At 39.7% G+C, this 25,922-nt stretch overlaps 3 protein-coding genes and 2 long non-coding RNA genes across 16 annotated transcripts in view; 3 read left to right on the top strand and 2 right to left on the bottom strand.

The window, feature by feature from the left end:
- Nucleotides 1-130: 130 nt before the first annotated feature.
- On the bottom strand, nucleotides 131-2,290 carry LOC135438773 (pre-mRNA-processing factor 17). Of its 2 annotated transcripts, XM_064697251.1 has the most exons (4): nucleotides 2,179-2,290; nucleotides 1,342-2,089; nucleotides 723-1,201; nucleotides 131-667 (listed from the first exon to the last, which is right to left on the bottom strand). In XM_064697251.1, exons 2-4 carry the CDS (start codon nucleotides 2,045-2,047, stop codon nucleotides 134-136), a joined length of 1,719 nt encoding a protein of 572 aa, XP_064553321.1. In that variant the 5' UTR covers nucleotides 2,048-2,089; nucleotides 2,179-2,290; the 3' UTR covers nucleotides 131-133. The 2 variants fall into 2 exon arrangements, with proteins under 2 accessions (XP_064553321.1, XP_064553320.1); XM_064697250.1 differs by lacking the exon at nucleotides 2,179-2,290 and having other exon boundaries at nucleotides 1,342-2,172.
- A 163-nt stretch (nucleotides 2,291-2,453) lies between these two features.
- On the top strand, nucleotides 2,454-5,060 carry pit (pitchoune). Of its 2 annotated transcripts, none has more exons than XM_064697248.1 (5): nucleotides 2,454-2,718; nucleotides 2,776-2,967; nucleotides 3,172-3,882; nucleotides 3,945-4,570; nucleotides 4,631-5,060. In XM_064697248.1, the coding sequence occupies exons 1-5, from the start codon at nucleotides 2,550-2,552 to the stop codon at nucleotides 4,952-4,954; spliced, it is 2,022 nt and encodes a 673-aa protein (XP_064553318.1). In that variant the 5' UTR covers nucleotides 2,454-2,549; the 3' UTR covers nucleotides 4,955-5,060. The 2 variants fall into 2 exon arrangements, with proteins under 2 accessions (XP_064553318.1, XP_064553319.1); XM_064697249.1 differs by having other exon boundaries at nucleotides 2,456-2,718; nucleotides 2,779-2,967.
- Nucleotides 5,061-9,808: 4,748 nt separating this feature from the next.
- how (protein held out wings) overlaps nucleotides 9,809-25,922 on the top strand; it is a 39,181-nt gene continuing 23,067 nt past the window's right edge. For all 9 annotated transcript variants that reach the window (XM_064696487.1, XM_064696489.1, XM_064696488.1 and 6 more), the window contains exons 1-2: nucleotides 9,809-9,964; nucleotides 10,685-11,245. In XM_064696487.1, coding sequence (XP_064552557.1) covers nucleotides 10,960-11,245 — 286 coding nt within the window. In that variant the 5' untranslated portion in view covers nucleotides 9,809-9,964; nucleotides 10,685-10,959. The remainder of the gene's footprint in view (nucleotides 9,965-10,684; nucleotides 11,246-25,922) is intronic.
- LOC135438427 (uncharacterized) lies at nucleotides 13,764-15,245 on the bottom strand. Of its 2 annotated transcripts, none has more exons than XR_010437882.1 (2): nucleotides 15,127-15,245; nucleotides 13,764-14,309 (listed from the first exon to the last, which is right to left on the bottom strand). It is a non-coding gene; the product is annotated as an uncharacterized LOC135438427 (long non-coding RNA). The 2 variants fall into 2 exon arrangements; XR_010437883.1 differs by having other exon boundaries at nucleotides 15,003-15,139.
- Nucleotides 14,208-15,463, top strand: LOC135438429 (uncharacterized). The gene is made up of 2 exons (XR_010437884.1): nucleotides 14,208-14,587; nucleotides 15,236-15,463. It is a non-coding gene; the product is annotated as an uncharacterized LOC135438429 (long non-coding RNA).

The following is a 25,922-nucleotide window of genomic DNA, read 5'->3' as shown; positions in this document are numbered from 1 at the left end:
ATGCGCTCTCTTATCAGCTGCCCGCAAAATGTAAACAAAGCCAAATTTTTTAGAGGTAAACTTTGTGGTCTTCTCATTTAGTCAATTAATATGCTACATTTGAGCTTAAAACTTAACTAGCTAGTTGTGTATTTTAATCCCAATATTTAAGCTGACCATCCCAGCCGGCAGTAACTAGTTTGCTGGCCTCATGCGGATGCCACAGTGCACTGATGCAGACGCCATCGTGCGCCTGCCATTTCTTGTACATTTTCGTCGTCTTCCAGTCCCATATATAACACTTGCCATCGCCATCGCCCGACACCAAGTAGCTCATGTCCGGCGAAAAGTCTAGCTGACAGGCATAGCCAGAGACCATGTGCCCTGTGAAGGTCTTCTTGCGATTCATTTTGAAGCGATTCAAGGCGGAGAATATCACGATTTTGTTATCCAACGATTGACAGGCCATCCATTTCCCATTGGGCGCCAGCGTGACTGCAGGCATGGAATGCATCGTAGGATCAGCAATGTACTTCATGTCCACGGGTATGTCCCATTCCCAGATACGCATGGATTTGTCATCTGAGGTAGTCACAAATCTACGATTATCATCCACAAAGGTAATAGTGCTGACAGAGCCCAAATGACGATCATATTCCTGCACAATATCGCCGCTTCGCGTGTCCCACTGTGGAATAGATAAAACTTTAGTACAATAATTTAGGATAAACGGCTTAACTTACGCAAATGATCTTTTTGTCGGAGGTGCCGGCCACAAAGAGATGCTGCTTACTGTTATCCGGATGAAACTTAACGCAAAATGGCATTTTGCGTGTAGTAAAGCGCGAGACGACATCGCCCGTCTCCGCATCCCATAGTTTTATATAGCGATCATACGAGGCAGACAGAAAATGCGAGCCCTTGTTGTTCCACGCAATATCTTTAATGGCCTGCCGATGGCCTGAGAACGTACGCACGCAGCGTCGATCGCCATAGACCTCCCACAGCTTGACGCGACAATCCATGGAGCCGGAAAGTAGTAAATGCGCCGTCTTGGGAAACCAGCGTATGGACGAGATGCCCTTGTTGTGACCCGTCCAGGTGTGTATGTGTGCCTTGGGCAAAAAACATTTTGGCGGCGGCGCATTTGAGCGCAAATTGACCCCTAGATCGTGTGGTGCGTGTAGGTACGAGCGTCCCTGGTAATCGTAAGCATCCTTGACTGCAATACAAATGCAAGGAAAATATCAGTATACAATTTTAACAGATGTTACCCGGCGTTGGCCAGGTCAATCACAGGACACAGACTAATTTAAATAAATAAATATATATGTATACGCCAGCTATTGCCGGAAAACTCACTGTGCAACGTGGACTTTTCCTCGAGCGGCTTGTCCTCGGGAATGCGTCCGCGTTTGTGTCGCTTGGAGAGCAGCTCATCCAGCTCAGCGCGCTCTTGTTCATTTGGCTTGGCGACGCTAACCTCGTTCTCGAATTTGCCCCATGGTCCCAGGAAACCCTCAACATCTTCTGGATTATCATTTTTATCTTGTTTGCGCATTTTTTTTGGCTTGGGCGCCTCAAATACCGTTTTGCCATTGTCATCATATGCGGATTGCAAGTCGCCCACGTAGGACTTTCCATCGGCAGCCTCATCCACTGTGGGATCTAAGGCGTAGCCATAGGTGTGGAACGTGCGTCTCTGATTCTCAAATTCAAATGCATTGATGTGTGCCTTCTCCACATAGCCAGCTAGCGTGTTGCGCGGCGCCCGCTGCTGCATGGTCAAATCTGGATGCTCTGGGCCTTGCACGGGCGCATACATCTCATCGTAGCGTGGATTGTAGGCTACTTCCTTGAGCGTTGGATCCAACGTTCGCGCAACGGCTACAGCTCCCATCGGCACCACTTCGGGCGCCGCACAAACGGCCAGCGCTGTGGACAGCGAATGCGTTTTGTCCACCGGCTGTAAATGCGCGGGCAACTCTTGCGCTGCATCCTTGTTCTGCTCGTGGTCCGATTCACCCTCGGAGGAGCTGCCGTAGGATTGCAGTCCCAGCATGTTCATCTAAAGACTGCGCACAAATTCCGTGTACTTGTTGACAAAATGCTGCAAATATAAAACCACTAAACTGTACAAAATGAAAACAAAAACGTTTATAGAAATTTCCATCAAGGTGGCGTTTCTATGTTAGTTACTTGTTCGTTGTGACTGTCAAATTTCGGCATGCCAACTATTTCAGAAAGCTGGTATAACTAAATACGTAAAATAATCAATTGATTGTACAAATTAAGAGAACAAGTCTTTATTTTGGCGTTAAATGATAAGTTTAAATATAATTTTCATTTTTTAAATAACATTTAAAATAAAATGTTAAAATATCAAACTTGTACCATACAGGAATGTTATCGAATAAACTTACGCCATCTATCGATATACGCATGCACAGCTGTTTAGCAATTTGTCAACTTTTAGATGTGAATGGCAAAATCGTGGACTTCAACACGTGCGCGTTTGTTTTATTCCAAGTTTTATATATATATCTCTTTTAAACCCGCAATTGCTTAAAATGTCGATCAGAGAAAAGCTTCTTATGAAAAAAATTGTCAAGCGCGAGAAAATGAAGAAGGAGCTCTCCCAGAAAAAGGGCAAAGCCAAGCAGGCATTGCCGGAACCGCCAGTCGTAAAGTCCGGCAAGAACCAGCAAAAAAAGCAGAAGCGACCTGTGGAGGCTGAAGGTGTGTGAAAACATGCAGCATTTAATAATATATAATAAAACATTATTTTATGCTTAGCAGATGACTTGGACGACGATTTTCAAGAGCAGCCACAGCTCAAAGGAAAGAAGCGCCAGCAGCAGAAAAAGAAGCCACAAATCGAGGTGGCAAACTCCGATTCGGACTCGGAATTAGATGAACAAGAGGAGGCGGAGAGCGGTAGTGAGTCAGGGGAAGATGATGAGGACGACGAGGAGATAGATAGTGAAGGTATACTAAAAATATGGTTTAGCAGAAAGTGATTAATTTATGTTTGAGGATGATTCAAAGGCGAATTTGATTTTCACCAGAGCAGCGAGTTAATGTTGTTAAGTGGAAGCATGAGATACACTCGAAGAATAACTGAAAAACATAATTAATGCATTAGATTAGTTAATAGGAAATCCTTGTTAATTGTTATCATAACACTTGTAGCTGCAGACTCACCCGATTCAGAGGAGGACACACCGGTGCCGGCCAAGAAATCCAAGCAACAGCCTAAAGCAGTCAAAAAGGCTGCCACAACAAATGGCAACGCTACAGAAGATGACACGCCCTTTACCGTGGAATCCTCATTGTCCGCATTGGATCAACGTGATTCCGATGATCGCAGCTTTGCTTCACTCAAAGGCGCCGTTTCTGAAGCCACATTACAAGCCATTGCCGAGATGGGCTTCTCCGAGATGACTGAAATTCAGGCCAAGTCTTTGACGCCATTGCTCAAGGGTCGGGATCTGGTGGGCGCTGCCCAAACGGGTTCTGGCAAAACGCTTGCGTTCCTTATACCCGCCGTGGAATTGATCAATAAGCTGCGCTTTATGCCGCGCAACGGCACGGGCGTCATTATTATCTCGCCCACACGCGAGCTGTCCATGCAAACGTTTGGTGTGCTCAAGGAGCTGATGGCACATCATCATCACACCTATGGCTTGGTCATGGGTGGCTCCAATCGTCAGGTGGAGAGCGAAAAGCTGGGCAAAGGCATTAATATTCTGGTGGCCACGCCGGGTCGTCTGTTGGATCATCTGCAGAATTCGCCGGATTTCCTATACAAAAACTTGCAGTGTTTGATTATTGATGAAGTGGATCGTATATTGGAAATTGGTTTCGAGGAGGAACTGAAGCAGATCATTAATTTGTTGCCAAGTAAGTGAAGAATTTCGCGTAAAGATGACAGGCTCCTGATATATTTCCTCTTTTCTCTGTAGAACGCCGCCAGACAATGTTGTTTTCGGCCACACAAACGGAACGCATCGATGCGCTTTCGAAGTTGGCGCTGAAAAAGGAGCCGATCTATGTGGGCGTGCACGATAACGAAGAGACGGCTACCGTTGAGGGCCTCGAGCAAGGTTACATTGTTTGCCCATCGGAGAAGCGTTTGCTGGTGCTCTTTACGTTCCTAAAAAAGAATCGCAAGAAGAAGGTCATGGTTTTCTTTTCCTCGTGCATGTCGGTCAAGTATCATCATGAGCTCTTCAACTACATCGATTTACCGGTCACTTCCATTCATGGGAAACAGAAGCAAACGAAACGCACCTCGACCTTCTTCCAATTCTGCAATGCCGAGACGGGCATTCTGCTCTGCACGGATGTGGCGGCACGTGGTCTAGATATACCGCAAGTCGATTGGATTGTACAGTACGATCCGCCAGATGATCCACGCGAGTATATTCATCGTGTGGGTCGTACGGCACGCGGATCAGGCACATCGGGACATGCTCTGCTAATGCTACGACCAGAGGAATTGGGCTTCTTGCGCTATCTGAAGGCAGCCAAGGTGCCGCTCAATGAATTTGAGTTCTCCTGGCAAAAGATTGCCGATATACAGCTGCAGGTAAGCCCTATAGCTATATATACTATATACAAATTATCATAATATCCTCTTTATATTTAGCTAGAGAAACTGATAGCGAAAAACTATTTCCTTAATCAGTCAGCCAAGGAGGCCTTCAAGTCGTATGTGCGCGCCTATGACTCGCATCAGCTGAAACAAATATTCAATGTGAACACACTGGACTTGCAGGCGGTTTCCAAAAGCTTTGGCTTTCTGGTGCCGCCTGTGGTTGACCTCAAAGTAGGCGCTGCCAAGCGAGAGCGCCCCGAGAAACGAGTGGGTGGCGGCGGTTTTGGCTACTATAAGCAAATGAACGACAGCGGTGGCAAGCAGCGCCACTTTAAGCAGGTCAATCGCGATCAGGCCAAGAAGTTTATGCGTTAATTCTTTAGCCTTAAGTATAAACCATTGTCTTTTATATAACATTATATACATTGTAGACATATGTATATGTAGCGAATGTGAATAAGTGTCTTCATTTCACAACTAATTTTGCATCATTATTTAAATTCAAACCAAAAGGCGCCCACACGGATGTGGTGTTTGCCTTATTTGTGTGTTGTTTATTTCACATATTTATTGTCTCCGCTTCAGCCGCCAGACTTTTACGAAAACAAAGTATTTGGCGATTCGAGCCCAATATGGCAAATGTGTTTTTTTGGCAAATTTTATTTTTATATAAATTGTTCCAGTTTATTGACGGTCAGATCGACTCAAACTGTTACAGTTTGACATGCCCGCCGACCAGGTCTTATTCAATTGAGCAATGCGTCGCCCACAAATGCTGCCATCAATTGAAATAGCATTGAGGAGCTGCAAACAATTTTCTAATAAAACTCGTTTAACCCACAACACCCACTTCACAGCCATAGCCACAGCCACACGCTGTCCAAAAGACAGCATCAAGAAATTAATGCGCTGCCTAATCAAACCAGCCAGCCAGGCATGGATAGTAACAAATTAATAGTTGTTTTTCAGGCCTGCGCCTAGGCGTGGGCGTAGGCGTTTTAAATGCCGAAAAACACACGAATACGCCCCCCGCATTAGTTGGTAACATGCAACTAAAGCCAGCGAGGCAGCACTTGCCACAGCGCAGCTAATCAAGCCAACACATGTTCGGTGAATGAAATCGAGTTAGGGCTGAAGCTGATGCTAATGCTAATGCTAATGCTGATGCTGATTCTGGTAGCAGCTTCGAAATTCATTCATGAGGCTGTGTTTATGAATGCACCAGTGTCAGCTAGTTTAATAAGCTAGTGCATATTTAAACACGCGAATGTTTAAGCCAAAATGGGCCGACGGAAATATACCCTGTAAACACCAACACACGCAGGAAGTTTGAATTCAGGAAGTTATTTCTTTCTTTACTTCCCATTTTCAAAATTGAATTCTACAATAACTTCTTTTAGATAAATATAATCATTTTGAAATCTTCAGGTCTTCAAAATGGTTTGATAAGGCCTCGCTGCATTACGCATAGTCAGACGGCCAGGGTTATATAGACTCTATATAAATACATATATAAGGAGTAGATGGGTACTATGCATGATACTAAGCATGAACTGCATCAATATGCCCGTTTTCAATTTTTATAATTACAGAGTATACGAACAATATTTTTTTATGAATGAAAATGCATTTGTCGCTGGTTGCTTTGGTTTTAATATTAATAAATCTTACTATGTTTAATTGATGCAAATCATTTTACTTTAAAACATAGTAAATTAGGAGAATCCGGGTTGCATTCATAAGCTAAGTAGTTTATGAGTGTGTTGTGTTCTCTTAGTTTAGTTGACTTTAGTTAAGAGTTTAGGTTCTGCTTATATTATAAATATCTCTTGGAATTTAGTAAATCTAACTATACACTATTTTTATTCAAATTAAGCTAAATGTCCGGATTCGTTCAAAGTTTATCGAAAAACTAATAAAAATACTTGAATACTTTCTGATGAATGAAAAAACGAGGATCCGGTTCGAATCCAACGCAAACTGTTAGATTTAGCATTGTGAAAGTGTTTACCGAAATGTTAGTTGTTAATAATATTATTATTATAGCAATAATAATAGCCATTTGCTATGATCATATATTTAATTATGTTCATTTTGCTGTAGATGCAAATCTGTCATAAATCTATGTCTGTATACCTCATATATCTAATTATATGTGCATCACAATTTTTGGAAATTATATGAGTTCAGTAATTTTGTGAATACCTCTTAGGTATACATTTTTGTTGCATGTATAATATATATATTTATATACATATATTATCGTTGTAATATAAGAAATGAAAATGTTCATTAAAGTAACTAACTTTTTATGTATTTAAAAAAATGTCATTACAACTTCAACTTTAGTCGGTTGACAATATAACCAGCAAAAGTTACCTAATAAGCTCTGATCAAATGGTATATCATTCTCATATTAAATTCCTATTCGGCTGGCTAAAGTTACAATTCAAAAACGACTCTCGTCTACCTGGGCTGAGCAGGTGTGTGGGTGTTGTAGCTGGTTTAATTTGGCTCACTCTGTGGTGGCGCCTACGCAACAGTTGTATGCGTAATGAAAAACCCACTGCAGGCTGTTTAATGGCCAACAACTTTGCTTTTAACCAATATGCCGCTGCTAATTGTACAAGCGGTGTGGGGGGGGGGGGGGCACTTTGTGTGTCAATTGCAAATTGTCCGAAAAAGCAAGTGTATCATTTTGTCGGCTAACATCAAAGCAGCTGCCATTAATTCGAATAGTCACCAAAAAAATGTGCAATCAAAAAGGGCAAATGCTGCACGCGGACATTTAAGGATGTCGTAGTGCGAAATATGGCTACCAGAGATGTTGGTAAATCTGCACAGTGGACAAAAATAGGCAAGTTCAACTAAATTGTAAAGGGATATAAGTATAATTATTCAAATGTCAAACATAAAAGTTTATTTACTATCACAAGGTATAAAGTCAAGAGCTGTTTGCAATTATAATTAGAATTAGGATGCAATAATGTTTATAGTTATAGATAAACGTATAGCATGTAATGTATATCAACCTGGAGAGAGGGTTCACAAAGCGCACCTGCAATCGATCGAGGGTTAATTTGATAACCTATTTTAGAATTATGAAGCTCTCGTACCATTGCAGAGTTTCACCTTATGAGATGAAGGTACACGTTGAGACGGGGTTTCGGGAAATTCCACCCGCAAGTGTGGAAAAATCACGAAATACGTTTGTTTGAAACTTTTTTGTTTACCGATCGTTTTCAAACTAATTTTCAAAGATCTTTGTTCAAATTCATATGAGGGGTGTTTAACACTTTTCGAAAAATCCATTGCTCTTTGGTGAATCCAAAATTCTTTGGTAGAAATGCGATTCAAAGATTTTTTGGGCGAAGTCTTAAGATGTGCCACGGGCAATGCCGGGTTATACCCGCAAGTCATTTATATAGTTATAACTAAACGTATACAAATTAAATGTACACACCAAGCTCAAGCAATCGATCGTTGTTTAATTTAAGTACCCAATTCAGAATAATGAAGGTCTCTATCTAGCTATCTAACTAAGTGTGGCACATACCAGGAAAGCTTATATTAATTGACTTAAGTTTAACTAACCTGGCTAAACCAACTTTTATTAAAGTTCTGCTGTTTCTACCGAACTTCCATGCATTTGCTGCACTGTAACCGGGTCGCTCGTCAATCTGTTGCCCGGACAACTGCCAAAAATTTTGCTGGCTCTGCCTCTGGTTTTTGGTCTATCCGGTTCTGGCTGCTGGTTCGAATAATTGAAATGCATTTTTCACGCAATTTTCCTCGTGTGTGTGCGTGAGAGTGCTTTGAGTGAAACCTAATAACACATGCTGGCGTGGTTGGGCGTTCGAGAGCTGGCGATAGTGTATTATGCCATATTCACCTTTTTGTGTGAAAATCATTCGCAGAAAATCATTGAACAATTTAAATACTATGCAGCTTGGCACCATTTGTTTTGGGGCCCACATTTTCAAATTGAAAGTGCTACCAAAATGGCCCACATACAAAGCCCTGCAGCTCAACGGCCCACGAATGAAATGATGTGTTGCTTTTTTTCTTTAGTTTTTTTTTTTATCGTGTGGATCTAGATGTGTGCGCATGTGTGTAGGTGTCAACAGCAAAATAGGCTTTGCTGGCTGTAAATCGAAAACCTATAATAATACAATGTCTAAATCTTTACGCTCGCTCTGACACATATATTCACAGTGGCAATAAAATGTATAATGTGACTATATAATGCCCGGCACCAGCCCACACACGCACACACACACATACATACACTGCTGACCATGCCAAGGTGCACACGATGTGGTTGGTCAGGTCGTCGGTGGTGGTGGGCGCCTGCTTTCCACTTCCACTGATTGAAAACTTTCACGTCTCTTTTAAGTGCATGCGGGTGCTGTATGTGTAAAGCGGTTGCTGGTGATGGCTTTTTGCGGAATACACGGAAGCCAGGCGCAAAACATACACAAAATGCCACAACTGAAACGCATTTGCAATGGAAAGTAAAAGTTGTTGCCGTCCAGGGACGCTTATATGGTGCGTTGCTGCCATCGCATGCGAATTCCAATTTTTTCCCACATACATTTAACTATTTGAGCATTCTGGCTCATAGGCAAGTTTAACACCAACATTTGGCTTTTTGGCTGCACATTTTCCATCTAGTACGGGTACGGGAGTAATTTGCATAGCCTTTTGGCCAAATGCCCACATATCTGACAATGCGTTGTATTCGGTTCTAATCGCATTCGTCGTTGCCTTCTAACAATTTCCGTACGTAATTAATGCCTCCACTCGCAGTGTTTTTTCCATAATTCAAATTGACGCCAACGCGCCAAATATGCCTTAACACGCGAGTGCAAGCGAGATAACTGCTGTTAACAGCGCATGATTGACAGGCTTAGAGCTGCCATCTAACAGAAACTGTTTGGTTAAAGCACCAATGTGCAATTTTTGCCCATTAAAAGGGCTAAAACAGACAAGTATGTATTTTATTTAATCAATTTCATTATGTTTAGTTATATATTTAAATAAAAAGGTTGATTTTAAGCTACAATTCTTAATTAAACCAAACAGCTGCGCATTATGTTTACTGTGGCAACGCTGGCAAATGATCTTCAATGCTGTTAAACCGCTGTTATACTCAAAATGGCATGCTGGCTCTCTTCGTTTCTTTTTCTTTCGGTAATGCGCTTTGCGTTCAGTTTCTTTTTCTCTGTCTTTGCGTGCGGTTCAGTTGTAGAAGTAGGAAGAATCGTTCAAGTAGAGGCGAGATCCGTGCGTTTTCCTTTTACCCGACTCGAATACATTTTATATAAACAAAAAAAAAAGGAATTCTTAAATATTAAATATATGAAGTGTACAACAAATGCAAATGTATGCAACTTTTAAAACAATATTATTGTGAAACACGCTGAAAGCAACCACCACACAAAATGGACAACAACACAAATAAAACATAATCAGCAGCAACAGTAAATTTGTGCATATTTCATGCGAAATTTTCAACCTTTTCATTTGAAATCATATTAATTGGTTGCTGTTCTTGTTGGCAATAAGCAAGTTGAGCATTCGAAATTTGTGAATTTGTGCTTACGAATTGAATGCTGCTGTAAATAAGATCTATGTTAATTTGCATATAAAAATTAATTTCTTTTTTGTTGTACTTGGGGCTGCTGCAGCCACAGAATGAGAATGAGAGAGAGAGAGAGAAAGAGAGCGAATGAATAGCAGCTATTTTGACATTCTGCTTTCATTCATCTCCGTTGCTCACGATTACGCTCACAAACTCATGCACAGGCGCATACAAATTAACTGCATCTGTGTGTGTGTATGTGAGTGCTGGCAAAACGGAGACGGCGACTGCGCCGTCTGTCTGCTCTTCCTCTTACTGATCGGAGGCAGCCGCACTGCTGCGTTGAGGAATTTTTCTGTCTTCATTTTCGAGTCGCTCTCTTGCTGCTGCTGCGCTGCCACCGTCGTGGTTGTTTTCGTTTGTTTCTTCAAAAACTTTTTGGGTGGAGTTGTTTTCAATCTGTTTCTGTTATTTATAAAAATTCAGCTCGTAACAACAACAATTTTGTGTATTTTATTTAGAAATAACTTTTAAACTCGAAACACCAACAAGAAATTAAAGCGAGTAACGGCAGCAGATTAAAAAAATAGCCTTTTGTTCAGCAATTGTGCAATACGTAAAAGACCAAGCGAAAGCAGAACACAGAGAAACTGTCGAAAAAGTTTAATACGCATCATAAAAGAATCTCGGCAACAGCTACAACAACAATATTGTGCAACACAAAGTAAACAATTGTAAAAGCTTAAACAAAACACACTCGCCCACACACATATACACACTCGCACACAACAACAAAATGAGTGTCTGTGAGAACAAGACCGTTGTGCAACAACAGTTGCAACAACAGGCCGCCGCTGCCGCTGCCGTTGCGGCTGCCGCAGCTGCTGCAGTTGCTCAGCAGCAGCAGCAGCAACAACAACAGCCCACGCAAGTGGTGCCACAGCCGCAGCACATGACGCCCCAACAACAACAACAGAGCACACAAAGCATTGCCGACTATTTGGCCCAATTGCTAAAGGATCGCAAACAGTTGGCCGCATTTCCAAATGTCTTTACGCATGTGGAGCGACTGCTGGATGAAGGTAAGTGATAAGTGTACTAGAAATTTAAATTAAAATCGATACACGTATGCAAAGATATATATAAATATATGTATTTAGCAAATCTCTTTGTGATCTTAGTACGTGCATAGCTCGAACTTATAGGTCTAGTAATCGGTTAATCGGCAATTAGAACCTTCAGAAATTGAATGCACCATTAATTAATATAATTATTCAGTAATTGGAATCATCAACAAGAGGTCTTAAATTGTTCTATTTCTGAAGAATTTATCATTTGATTCTTTCTGTTTCTACCATCTTAATCAAAAGTTTTTAAATTAAGGAGAAATTCATATCCTAAACTTAAACTTACTATGTTCATAAAGTATTGATTTTTTATTTAAATTTATAATCATATCTGTAGGCGAAACGTTTTCTATAAATTTCTCAATAAATTTTCTCCTTTAAAGATAGAAAATTGTTGCAATGCTTTTGTATAACACCTTTTATTATATCATCCAATAGATTTCAATTTTTTAATCTCAAGTATCTATGTGAAAAACTATTGAAGTCGTATTTCGCAACCTTTTAACTTTCTGTATAACAAAATTAAAATTCCGTTCGATTGGCTTTAGCCCTGCATGGATTTTGAGCTTATAAAATATATATTATATATATGTTAAATGTATATACATATGTATGTACATAATATGCTCGCATCTCTTATAATTAGGCGCCACCTTCAACTAAGGAACGCGCAACGCTCCCCCAATAAGCGCAACTTTGTTGCCTTCTATATTTAAAGTCTCTTCTGTGCCCTGATCTTGAGTTCATTCCACCTTGCTGAGAGCCCAAAGTCAACGCTGCCAACGCTGTCAGTTGTTTGTTATTTTTAGTTATTTCCCTTTTGTGTGCCACTTCGTTGTTGTCTCCGTTGCTTCATTTCTCTCTTTAAAGAGACAGCGCTGTTTGTTATGCTTCTCTCATCTTCGTCTGCTTTGCCTGCTGCTTCTATCAACGGGACCCCCACTCATGTTTATGGATGCAACAGTGGCAGGAGCCTTGATCCCTTCCGAATCTTAAAAACTGTTGCATTTGCGCAAAATGTATCCATATATGCGTGGAACTGTATATTTATCTGAATGGGGCGCGCCCGTCTGGTCGTACTGCCTGACCGCATGCCTCTGCCTGCTGCTACCCACGCCCTTGCCTCAGAAGCGCAAATACTCTCCAGAGAATCAACAAAAAGAGCCGAAAATCAATACAACGATAGTCAACAAGGCGCTGGCAATGGGCGTGGCACACAGGACCACAAAAATATAACTGTGCGACGACTACCTGGATGTTCGCAGCTCGCCAGTGTTGCCAGTTTCGCTTATTTCCCGTCAAATCTGGCCTTTTTTTGAGTTTGGGATTGCGGGAATCATTTAAAACTTTTTTTGTCCACTATTGTCATATAGGAAAGACTTTCTACAAAAAAATGAAAGTCAAAACATCCCTAAGTAAATATCAATTCCTAGTAAGTTAGTTATTTTACTAAAGGATTTACAGTCGGGGTCTTATTAAGATGTTGCGCACTCTATTCAAGGATTCTCCAGCTATAGATACATATTTGTTTTATATTTCTTTAGTTATGTATAGTCACTGAAAGTTATTCCAAATTAATTAACAAGTAAAGGAACGCATTGTCGGAGTAAAATTTACTTTCTTGGTTTTAACTTCCGCCTGAACCTCTTTGTTAGGAGAGTATCTTTGATTAGAACATGATAACCACCATATTTTGAGTATATTTTATACACAAAATCAAAACTCATTGCCCAGGTTATGCTTTTGTAAAATTAAATGTTGCTCCTTTAATCCTCATTTATCCCTAAACCTAGCTTTTTTTCTGCTTCTCAAAAGTTGGCAACACTGCAGCCCGCAGCATGTTTGCTTCGGTCAGAAACGCTTGATTTGGTTCACGCTGTTGTTGTTGTTGTTTGCTCAACATCTGTTGGCCATATGCATATATATGTATGTGCAAGTATATGTGTGCCGTATGTGTCGCCTCTTGGTAATGACAAAATTATGTTGCACAGATACAGATACACACACATAGATACAAAGAGCTAATGTACGTGCGCTGCAAACTAGTTTTTTGTCTACAAATTGTATTTGCCAAAAGCAAAGCGTTGACAATTTGTAAAACTCGTTCGACCAGCTACAAGAAAATGTGTATGAATTTTATTTTTTGGTTTTGTTTTCGTTTTTACCTGCTTGCCACCACCCACCCGCTAGTGCCACGCTCATCAGCAGCTGTGGGAGTTGGGCGTGAAGTTGAACTGCATGCCCGACTTATGCGATCACACCCGGACTCGGAGTAGGCTTGCGGGTTGTTCCGTTAACAGCTTGAGGCTTCTTAACTTTCTGCCAGAAGTTAGCTTTTCTGTCATTTTTGCTACTTTCTCTATTTCCAATTGCTGTTGTCGCATCGTTGGGTTTTTATGTGGTTGCGGCAGTGTCTGCTGCCAACATGCGGGCTGCCCAACTTCCCTATCGAATAAAAAACCCCACAAAACTTTAAGTCATAAATGTTTTTGTTTTATTATTAACAATTTTAGTCGAAATTGTTACTCATTACCAGATTCTGGTTTTCTGTACATGACCATAGTATAAAGTAGAGTATCCAAAATTTACGATTCTCTTCGGTACAGCTAATAACTGTTCTTTCTTGTTTTTTATTGGTTACAAAAAGTTTGCTTGTGCTGAAAACGAAATTTCAATTGCCATATGGGGATATTTTTGAATCATTTCTGTTGCAACCTGTTGGGCTCCCATTTGAATTGCATAAATATGTATAATGTGCTTGTGCCCCCACGGACATGCCCCCACACTTACACACTCGCACACACAGACACACACTCGCACATATTGCATGAATATCTGAGTACTTTGTTCGGTTTTTTGTTATTTTTCATGTTTTCCTCTTTCTTATTTAGAATTTCTTATTTATTTATTTGCCGCTTGTTTTTATTGCCTTCATTCGCTCGTCGCTTTTGGCACTGCTGACATAAATTTCGTTGTTCACTTCGTTCTTTTTCTTTTTGTTGGGGGTAGTGACTCATGTCTAAAAAAGAAAAAAATTTTAACAAAATTAAGAAGCGAAAAAAGCTGAAGATATTGTTCGGCGCTTATTGTATCTGTATCTGTTAGATACACATGACACATGCCGTCCAAGCACGTTTCTAGCGTATTTGTATCTTGATGCATGCCGAGCAATTTGCACAGTTGAAGTGTGCCTAGACTGTGGAAAGACGACGTCAACGACGGTGCGCACGGTGTGCTCGGATTACGGCGACGCAGTCCAAGCATAACTGCACGTACTATCTGCGAAATATGTATAAAGTATATATAGTAAATATATATCCGAGAGTGTCTTCCGCATGACGTCTGATGTTAACAATATGAAAATGCTGCAAGGGCTGTATCTGTATCTGTATCTGTTGCTGTATCTGAATCTGTATCTGTAGCTAAAGCCGTATCTGTATCTGTAGCTGAATGTGTATCCCATTGCTGTCTACATCAAAGCAGAACACAGCTCTGATCAAATTATTATTTAAAGGTGTTTTTTGGCCCACGCATTGGCCGAAATAAGCCCAACAACAACAACGACAACAACAACTATCAACTTAACATATCAAAAATTCTGTTGTTGCTCTTTCTTTGTATCTCTGGCACGCAACGCAGCGGCCGCGATCTTATAGATACACAAACTCTGTGTGTATCTCGCGTTGTGCATTTAAAAAATCAAATTACGTACGGACTACACCCGCTATACGGACTATAGCGCGCAAATGTTTACATAGTCACAGCTATAAATATTTATATATATAACCTATATGCACGTATGCTTCAGAGTCTTGTGTATATATATATATATCTACTTGGCATTTCTCTTTCAGATACATATACGCAGCAACATTTTCAGCGGTTGGCATTTTTTTTTGTTTTTCATGAAAAATTTGAAATGTGTTTCATTTCGTCTAATTTTAGATGATTGGAAATGGTTTCTAGCCTGTTGAGAAGTCGCCTTGGAATGCTCTGCTCTCTATTTGAGTGTTTTAGGGCGTTGTTTGCAATTTAGATGGAAGAGCATCCGTATTAGCTTGGCTTGGAATGCAAATAAAGCAATGCTAAAATGCATTATCAATCGAACGCTTCATCGAACGCTTCGCAAACAAATTAAATTTTAAATTAAAAAACAAAAAAAAAAACACAAAACGCGCAATGAGCGCTTTTGAATTTCAATTTCAATTCCATATCACTCCGGTCTCAGGTCCGGAGCCCAGAGACAATGTTTATACGAGTAGTTGGGTTGACGTCGTGCTCATAAATTTGTTGACAATTGTTATGCGAAACGCGTGGGCACAGCTGGCAAACCCTCTAATAACCCCTCGCACTCTGCACCCAGCACCCAGCACCCGCAGCACATTGTTAGCTAGGTGAGGAGAGCTGTGAGGGGGTAACTCTCTCTACACGTCCCATTGCGTTTTTCAAATTCAATTAAAATCTCTTGTCATGGCGACCGTTGGCTGTTTTGATTTGTTGTTGTTTACGTTTATGCGTTTTATGTTGGCTAACTCGGCATTATGGGCGCTACCAAAAAAAGAATCAGCCAAGCGTTTGCCCATTGCAGTCGGAAGTTGACCATGGCCAGGAGCTGGCTGCATTTCATTATTGACCATTGAATAACTGTACCGCAAATGAAGCAATTGACCAGGCGTACAAACAATTGCATTTGCTAAATTCATTATATGATGAAAGGGCATTGCTCGATGCCGATCATTGATCACTGATCACTGAGCACTAAACGTTGACAGGCGAAAGTTGTAAGTTAAACTTATTGGTTTTGGCTCAACGGTTGGCTGGGCCTGATATGGAAAGTGGGTGGGAAAATGCAGACTGTCGATTGCCATTCCATATTATCTATCAGCGTAATACATTTTTATTGTGTTGCTTACGAGAGTACAAAATGTTTTTCATCTTTTGATAAAATCATCAATTGAGTTAAGTTCTATTTAAGTATTTGCGAAAATATTTTATATGAAACCAGATATCGAAGCATAGCGCATAAATCATTATTCGATAAGCTCGGCGGAGAATAATATTTTTTTTTTCAAATGAGTAAATCGTAAAAAAATCAATTCTATTTGTTTTCAATACGAAACCAATATATAAACAAAATAAATCCAGTTATCAGTTAAGAGCTCGTTCATCGCAGATATTTTAAACAGTCGCATTTCTTGTGCGCAAACATTTGCGAACCTTTTTGTACAGTTTTGAAAGCCAATTAGCAAGTTTCATTTTTGTTTTGGTTTTATTTTGCTTTTAACTAACCGATGGGAGAATTCATAGAAATGCGCTCATCTAGGCAGCAGCTAAATATGATATCTCCAGCCAAGCACAAATGACTCAGCACATGGCACATGGCAATCCCGTAGATACAAATGTGAATATCTGCAGCCTTCAATTAGCATTTTCAAGTGCCTGCCAGTTGAGTTGGCTACCGCCTCCCTTGCGCCCCTAGATTGCGTCATTTTCATCTTGCATGACATTTGATACACACAACGTGCAACAAATTCTGAACAGCGCAAAAAAAAAGAATACGAAACACAAAATTTTGACAAAAATAGCTAAAAATGCTGAAAAGCTCGTAATTAAAATGTGTTTTGCATGCTCATGTTCCACACACGCACGCCTCACACAAACACACACACTCACACATTTGTTGACTCCATGCATGGCACGCGACTACCAGCAGCAGACTCCGCAGCAGGGGCAACATTGGCAGCCATGTGGCATTAGACAATTGCTTTAATATGCCGGCAGACAGTTGCCGCCGCCAAGCCGCACAAATTGAACAATTTGATAACAAAGCGCAATACTTGAGAGTGCGAGATGCAAAAGGCAACAAATTTCGCTTTGAAGTTGTGCCATATGGTCGCATGGCCGCAACTTCAACTTTAACTCGAACTCGGCTGCGTGTGCTCTCTGCCATAAATGGGAAGACGATGCCACTTGAGCTGTGGCAAGTGAATCACTTTTATTGTGCAATGCCTATCGATTTTTATGGCCGATCAATTGGATTTTTCAATTGCCCCAAAAACGGGCAACTGTGTGTGTGTGAGAGTGAAAAATGCAAAGCCGAACGGCTGACTGTCATGTGAAATGCGGGCACAACCTCACACACACGCACACGCGCACTCACCCCTATTTGCAATTAAATATTATGCACTTATAGATCATTATTGTTTCAGATATTGTTTGTGGCAAGGCGAAACAATAGAGTGACGTCCACTTGCTGCGGCTGACAAAAACATGCTAAAGAATCTTAAGCGAATATGTCATAAGTTTGAATTAAACATGAATAGTGCTATATGCATACATGTATTTATAGCAATTAAATGCGTCATTTGCCGAAAAAGAAATAGCGCCAGATTTAAGTTAATTGTTCGCTTTGTTGTTGCTGTCATTGGATATGTTTAACAGCTATGTTAGCGGCGATATGTATCTTGCAGATACGCGTACGCAATAGATATACGACGACAGCATGCAAATGTTTGCAGCAGATAATTAAAACGTGGCATAAGCACAAATATTCACACACACATGAAAGCAAGCTCTTGCTACAGCTACTTTTGTATCTTTGTATCTTTTGGCTGTCTGCAATTGAGAAATTTACCAAAACAACGCGTATTTACTTGTGCAGCATGAATGAACGTTGTCACGTTGTTTTTAATGTATATGTGTATGTAAGTGTTGTGTGTGTGTGTGTTGGCATTTTGGTGTATCTTTTGGGGCCGCCAGCCGTTTTAGTTTTACGCTATTTTCGCATTAATGCGTCGACTAATTTCACGCACTTTTGTGCCGTTCAACTGTTTCGATTGAAAGTCTTAAGTATTTCCCAAAATTTCGCAACTCTCACGCCCCCATGACGCCCTAATTGTTGCATTTGCCATCAGCTGTTTCATTTCGTGCCGGTGTGCGTATGTCTATGTGCCGCGTTGCATGTTGTCGCTGCTACCACTACCTTTTGTCGTTTTTGTTGTTGTTTATGTTCACTATGGCACTTTTTTTGAAATGACATTAAAATTGAATGTCGTGCTGCCACGTTTTATTATTTTTCCTCTCTGCGTATTTGGGTTAAATGCCATTTCTTATGTGCAAACGTTATGTGCGTGGGCGCCACATTGCCATATGCGGCTACAACCGATCAGCAGGCCAAATACAATATTCAATAGTTTAACAGTCTTTGAAAACTTATAATATAGACATTTAACAGCAATGGCGAGCTATTGACATCATGGTTTTGTTATGTTAAAAGTTTGAAGCAAATAGTTTGCAACTGTTATTTCGTTTGGAACTGTGTATTTCAACTAGACTTTTTGTTCGCTTCTTTAAAAAAGCTGTTATTAGCATTGTCTTATGTTTAGTTACAGATGTTAAAGTAAAAACCTTTAAGTTTTTACAGCTTACCCAACAGCAGCGCCAAAGTAAACCAGAACCAGAAAGCATCAACTGCTGTTTAAGTCAATTGCACAGGTTATACGAGATGCATCATCGTTAGCAGCAACAGCAGTGGCAGCCGCAGCTACATTGAGCAATGGCATTCAATTTCCGCTTCACTTTCAAATGCACAACTGCCCACTCTTGCGGGCCAGACTGTTGCCAACCCAAGGACATCTTGTGTCTTATCAGAGTAACTGACAGTTGGATGAATGTCATTGGCATATGCGGCGATGGCCATATGAACGAGTGCACTTGCATTTTCTAAAATGCCAGTCGGGCCAAACGGGCTTTCGGCCAGGTTATATGGGGACGGGGACGTAGGCTTTTCCGGTTTTCCACGCACAAGCCCACACCAAAAATATTTCTTGTATTTTGTCAGACAAAGCGACAGCATAAATACAAATAAAAAAAGGCAGGTAAATAGTATACAAAGAAATAGGGAGACATCGTTGCCAGTTGTCGCAGCCGCCTTTTGACTAAAAATAAACAAAATACGTGGGCGCACAAAGGTGTTAAGAACAAGTTGCACAACGCTGAAAAGGAAACCTGCAATGCTGAAATACATATAATAAATGCTAATAAATAGCTATATATACTATTGTTGCACAGGGTCGGCTATGAGATACCCCGTAGCAGTTGCTGAAATGTTAACAGGCTTAAGCAAATATATTGTATTTACTTGTGATGGGATTTAATTACTACTTATAAATCAATCGAGCTATTTATTTAATTATGCTATTTGCATAGCTTGAACATTATTTCAAACTGTAATAGCTTAATCGTAAATTAATGTGTTAATTCAAGTACAAATTGTTAACAGTGTGTAAAACACCCTATAGCTTAATTGTACGCAATACAACTACAAATACAAATAATAAAAAAGGCGGCAACTCTTTGACTTTTGTCTTGAAAACGAGTTGCTGTACACTTCAATTTTGGTCAAGCATATTATAATTATGCATATACATACAACTCTCAACGCTCAAGTACATACTTACCTACATACATGTGTTCATAAATAAATAAATAAATATGTATTTGGTTTTTGTACTTTCAGTAACAAAACAGATAGCTGTGACAGTGGGTAGGAGGACAAGTGGTAGGCAGTTAAGACGGGGCTCTCTGTAATAATTTATAGCAATAGCGAGAGCTCTTCATGTATTGTCTTTGGCTTTGGTTTTGGCCCTGTTGTTGCCACATTCGTATTATAACTGAGTGTATGTGTGTGGAGGGCTCTGTGCGACGTGCGTCACGTTGCGTATGCGCGATAAACAACATTAATTATACGCCAAGTAAAAGGCAGCACGATCAAGTGACATGCTGCGTAGTCACAAGTAATGCATGGCCCATTTCAAGCGCTTAAGAGACGCCCACAGCTCATACATACTTATACATATATATAAATGTATTTATGTTGTTTCGAAATACGTTGGTAATGAATTTCGCTAGCCGTTTTTGTCTCGCTGCGATTTGTAAATAATTTAATTATAATTTAAACCAAATACAGACATTGTGTTCGCTAATTATAGTTAAATAACCTTTTGTAGAAATATGAAAACATGACATAAGCGACACGAAACCAACTTGTCAGGGCTACTCCCAAATGACAAGTGCAGCTTTCACTCATAAAACCAATTTACTATTTTTTCTACTGCACAAAATACCCATTCACAAGGCATGTGTTTATGCTTAAATGCTTAGGCACTCGAAATCCTCTTTATAAATATTATTTTCATTTCCGCTAGACCTCGCGCAGCATTCTTTAATCTAATAACAGCTGTATGTTTTCACATAAAAACAAGTAAAAACAAAAAAAAAACGTTAGATATAAATAATATTTTTCCTAAATGCAAACAAAGCTGAGAGGTAAGTTCTTGGCGCTGCTGATGGAACGCAGCTTGTTGAACGAAATGTTTATAGCTTATCCCAACTTTCGCAGTCTCATCGCCAGCTATAATAATTTGGATATTTATTTGGAAAATTCAACGCCATTATTTGTGCAATGAAACCCATTTCTAGACCCTGATGTATGGTTAGAATCAGGTAGTAAAGTTCGCATAGTATTGAAAAATCTTTGAAATTTATCTAGGAAAGAACACAAAAGGTCATGAACCTCGCGGTTCGTTTGGCCCGCACGTTCTCTGTCTCGCTCTGTATTCAATTCTGTGCGTGATTTGTGAGATATATCTTCTTCTTATTGTTGGTTGTTGGTTATTGTTGTTGTCGTCGTTGTTGTTGTTGTGGTCGTGGCCGGGCAGCGTCTGTTTATGTTCCACACACGTAGCAGGGGCTCCGGAAAAGTCATTCGGCTACTCCAGAAATAAACAAGAGCTGGCAGCTTGGCAACAGCCACAGCATTTGCCTAGACGAGTCATATCCGAATGCTGCTGGGGCCTGACAGAAATTTTATCTTTTGGATTTGTTTAAAAATAGCTGGCAGGCAAAAACAAAAACAAAACAAATAACAAAACAAAAAAAAATAGAAAAGAAAAGCCAAAATACAGTAAATTTGAATACTGCTGCAAGCCGCTTTCGGCCAAATGCATTGTGGCCCCACACGGAGCTGAGCGGAAATCAAGTATTTGTTGTCTCTCTTCAAGCTAGGCAAAACAACATAAACATTAAATATATAAAGCTTCAATCTAGGCTCATGTGAGGTCATGATACCTTAGCGATTTATAGAACTTAGGGTATTTTTAACAAGGTTTTATGCCCTTTATCAATTTTAGTGCTCTTAATACTTTATCTAAAAAATTCTTAACGTTTACCTCCACTGCTGGGTTATCTGAACGTGCGTTGAATCTGGGTATCTACCTTTTGCCTTGCCCGATTTGAACTTGCCATAAATTACATTACGTATTGTAAACTAAACAGTCCAAAACCAAACCGAACCATTTGTATTTTCAAGTAATCTTATCTCCAACTACCTGTCTTGCTCGTTTCAGGTGAGTGTTTGCTTAAGGACTTATCAGTAATGCGATAACACAGTTGCTGCCCATTGGAAAATGCCGACTATTGTTGTATAATTGTTGAACAAAATGCCGTCGGTCCTCGGCAAAATCTAACCTGATTGGCTGAGTATACAAATTGTCTATTAGCTATACTATATGCTGTTAATTTTTAATTGGTTTAAGCAGCCATTGCTATGAGCATTGAGAACTTGAGCGAAGGGAAAATTAAACAGAGAGATAGAGAAAGAGAGAGAGCAAGAGAGAGAGAGAGAGAGAGAGGGCACGACCGCTCATCGATATTGTCTAGCGTTGAGTTTTATGAGCTGTGCTATAAAATAAGCTCGGTTAATTGCTTTATAAAAATGGGTGCGCAGGGCACGGGATCGACTACCGTTTTTGTACCCTGTACACATTGAATATAGGCTAAATGGGTTTAGCCGTAAAGTGAACAGTTCCTGCATATCAAGCGTAGATGACAGAGGCTAAAAGAACTGGGGATAGGTTTTCGTAAATCATACGCAATGCAAGCGTGTTAAAGATAGATATACCAAATTTGTAAACCCAAATATGCTCTCCTATTTTTTGACTTCCTTATCCCAAAGATTAAAAATCGTACGCATCTTATAAAGTACTTAGATTTTTGCTTATGCACATATTTGATATGCGAAAGAAGAATCACAGTGTGTATAAGCGTGTGTGTTTTCGTATATATTGATATGTAACTGATTGTTAAAGTGTGTTGTGAAGCTGGGTACAGGGAATCTCCTAGACGAGCATGCACCAACTTGTTCAAGTGACTAACCGGCCAACTGGCTAACTGCCTGATTGAAAGTAGCCTCTCGGGGGCCTTAAGCTAGCAATTTATGCACTTTACTTGTCACCGCCATGTGCCGGACTCGAGATTTTTGCTGAAAAGGTTTTTCAATAGAACCCTAACGCCCACGCCTACGCCCACGCCCCGCTCCGTTACCTTCATTGTATGAATCTTAATTAATTTTGAAATATTGACATAATACGCAAAACGAGGCAGTGAGACGCGTCGTGACGGTTTTATTTTATTTTTTCCTCTCTTTTGGTTCGGTTTGCTTTTGACTCAGCTCAGGTCGTCTTGAATTGACTCGGTTTGGGTTCGGGGTGTGGCTTCCTGCCTTTCATCGTGCTGTGTCAAGCGACTCATTAAGAGTAATTTTTTTTGTTCGGCCATGGCCTCAAGATTTTCCACAATTTCACAAATTAACGCATTTAATGCATTTTCACTTGGCTTCGGTGCGTCTTTATATTTTTTTCATTTGATTTATTTTGAGGTTTCGGGTTCGGGTTTTTCTTGCTTATGTGACGGCATTTGGTATGAAATTGCGCACATGGGAACTGTTTGATTTGCGGCCAATTTTCGCTTGGCTCGATGCCTTGCGCCACTTTACCCGCAACAAGCACAACAACAAAAGCCACAACAACAACTGTTAAACTGTGTACAACGACATTTGCAACGTTTTTTGGCAATGACAAGTTGCAGAAAAAAGTTTTTTTTTTTGGAAAAATTGGCTTACAATTTACGAACTTGTTTGCAATTTTCGAACATGTTTCGTTTGCCGTTTTGTTGCAATTACAGCCAGTTTAGAGCGTTGGGCTTATAGTAAACAGCGATTTGCCAGTTTTAATTTTTACTATACACCTTTATAAGAGACACATCAGGTGAGCCTTAATGAGTGTGTGAAATCTTAGTTCTTTCACTCAATAATAATTAATTAGTTAATGCGTATATCGAATATCGTTTATCGAAATTGTATATTTATTTAATGACACTATTACACAGAATAGGCTGTGTTTTTTTATTTCACCTATTTCTTAACAATGTGAAACATTCTCAAATTTCGACAACACAAATACTGGTCAAGTACGTGCGAACCTGGCTTGGATTTCAAGGGCATCGCAAAGCCATTTCCAAAAATATATATCTTATTGCTTGTTAATTGTTTGACAGTAATTTGTTGTTGTTTTGATGTTGTCGTTGTAGTTGCTGCTGCTGCTGAATTCGTTGTTGTTGTTGTTGTTGCGCTTGCAAAGACTCGTTAAGCTACGCAAATTGACACGCCCCCAATGAGCAGCTGCTGTGGCTTTTTGTAATCTCAAAGCTTAATGTCAAGATGCAAGGCTGATGCTGTGTTGCACACACATTCACACACAGACACTCACTTATAGCCAGATTTACAGTTATTTGTTTTTATTGTGTGCGTGTGAAAAACTGTCGTAATGTTGTTAATGTTAAAGCTGCCGCTGCTCCTGTTGTTGTTGTTGGTGCCACCCACACGCATAGCATGTCGCATTAAAACCACATTTGCATTTTCATTTTAATTTTGGTTTCTATCATATGATATATTGTGTATGTGTGTGTTTGTTTGTAATGTTGCTGTTTACTTTATAGATGTTTGACTTTGCTCTGTGTGCCAGTTGTTGTTGACAACAGCTTTCCATTTTGGCCATTGTTGAAACTGAAAGTTGTAACAAATTCACGCCGCGCTGGCTTGGCATTTTCACTTCCTTTCTTCAACGCCCTTAAGACAATCCAACCAGCCTCTAGATCAGTTAAGATTCATGACTCGCTGCTTTGTTGTCTTACCGTCAAAAGGCATTCTGGCGTGTCGACCACCTTCACTTGATGTGCTCTTGTGATCTGTGTTTGTGTGCGTTTGCATGTGAAGAATTCCACATTGGTCGTATCATTGTTTTCCCAACATCGTTGACACATTTTCATTTACTAGCTTGTGAGATTTTGTGGCTCAGTGGCTTATTCTTTTTGGGGTGTTGCCAATTTGATGGCTGGCTTCGCATCGCATTTGTTTTATTGCCCTTTGTTGGCTGGTCATTTACGTAAATATAAAGCTGACTACGTTGCTAAGCAATGCGGCGGTTGTGGGGCTGGTGATGCGTCCCTTCAAATTATCTCATTAAAATTTTAATATACATATATTTTTGTCGTCATTTTTTGTTTTGCGGCTTATTAAATGACACCGGCTAATAAAACTGGCAATAAAAAGTGCCAAGAACCAAAACGTAATTAGTCACGATTTTGTTGGTATCCAAAGAGAGGGATTAAGTACTCACTCAAATTAATCACAGCGATTTATAAGCTGTACTTGAGGTGTTTGCTTATTTCATTTGCAACAAATTCAATTTAATTAAAATACATTTTATTAGCACATTAAAGAGCTTGTCACACATTTATTGGGTAATCATTGTTACAATTAGCAATTTCAAGTGTTATTAATTAAATGAAATGTCTTCAAACCTCTTCGAAAGGGTACTTCGTGTGTGTGAATATATGTTATTCAGCTGTTGGTAAAATGTATTAAAGCATCATTGAATGACTAATAATAATAATAGGACTTGACAACCAGTCTAATAATAAAACATATTACTTCATCAAAACATTGATAGCTGTCAAAGTAGACTTTACCATTATACTAATACATATCGCACATTGTACAGCTTTTTGCATGCTCGTTTTAATGAGAAAATGATACTAAATCGCATAATTGCACTTGCATGTCATTTTCTATATATAGGATTCATGTTCGTATATTGAAAAACCAATATAATTTGTTTGAAACAACCTCGCATTATCAAGCAAACTTAACATGTTTTATTTGAATTAAGTTTTATTTTGTTTGCTTGCGGCAAAAAATTGGAATATTGCGTTTGTTTAACTAAACATTTATAGATTAATTTGTGTTATTTTTGGTTAAATATGCACATTTTTCGTATTTATTTAAGTGTTTATTTGAGCATGTGGCATGTGGCAGCCCAGTGAGAGAATCCAGACAGCTGGCCAGGTGCGTTTCCATTTTCCCCAATTTGATTTTGTTATTTTTGTGTTAGTTTTAGGCACGTAGCCGTGATTTCATAGCGTTGCCTGGTTCGAATAATTCAAGAAATCCACATTTTGGCCAATATTCTTAGTTTGTGTGGCAAAAACAAACAGTTGCAATGTTTTATGTTTGGTTTTACTTCAATATAAAAAATTGATTGTGGTTTTTTGATAGCTGCCACACTTCACCATATGAAAAATATATACAAATTGTTTGCCTACTTTTTTGTTGTTTTGTTTTCAGCACTTTTTACTGCAGTTTTTGTGCAATGCTTCACAATATGCATAAAAGTTTAACAAACAGTTGGCCAGAAAGCAGATACCATGTTTCTTTCTTATTTTTTTTGGAAAGTTT

This window comes from Drosophila montana, unplaced genomic scaffold, assembly GCF_035044405.1.
Source record: "Drosophila montana isolate Dmon_TW-CO22-7 unplaced genomic scaffold, ASM3504440v1 contig_3848_1, whole genome shotgun sequence".
Classification (NCBI taxonomy): Eukaryota; Metazoa; Arthropoda; class Insecta; order Diptera; family Drosophilidae; genus Drosophila; species Drosophila montana.
The sequence above is the reverse complement of the archived record's forward strand: the minus strand, read 5'-3'. Positions and strand labels throughout refer to the sequence as shown.

Coding starts and splice junctions, on each gene's coding strand:
- pit (XM_064697248.1), top strand. CDS start 2,550: ATGTCGATCAGAGAAAAGCTTCTTATGAAAAAAATTGTCAAGCGCGAG. Junction 2,719..2,775: donor GCGACCTGTGGAGGCTGAAG/GTGTGTGAAAAC, acceptor TTTTATGCTTAG/CAGATGACTTGGACGACGAT. Junction 3,883..3,944: donor GATCATTAATTTGTTGCCAA/GTAAGTGAAGAA, acceptor TTTTCTCTGTAG/AACGCCGCCAGACAATGTTG.
- LOC135438773 (XM_064697251.1), bottom strand. CDS start 2,047: ATGAACATGCTGGGACTGCAATCCTACGGCAGCTCCTCCGAGGGTGAA. Junction 1,202..1,341: donor GGAAAAGTCCACGTTGCACA/GTGAGTTTTCCG, acceptor TTTGTATTGCAG/TCAAGGATGCTTACGATTAC. Junction 668..722: donor CCGACAAAAAGATCATTTGC/GTAAGTTAAGCC, acceptor TCTATTCCACAG/TGGGACACGCGAAGCGGCGA.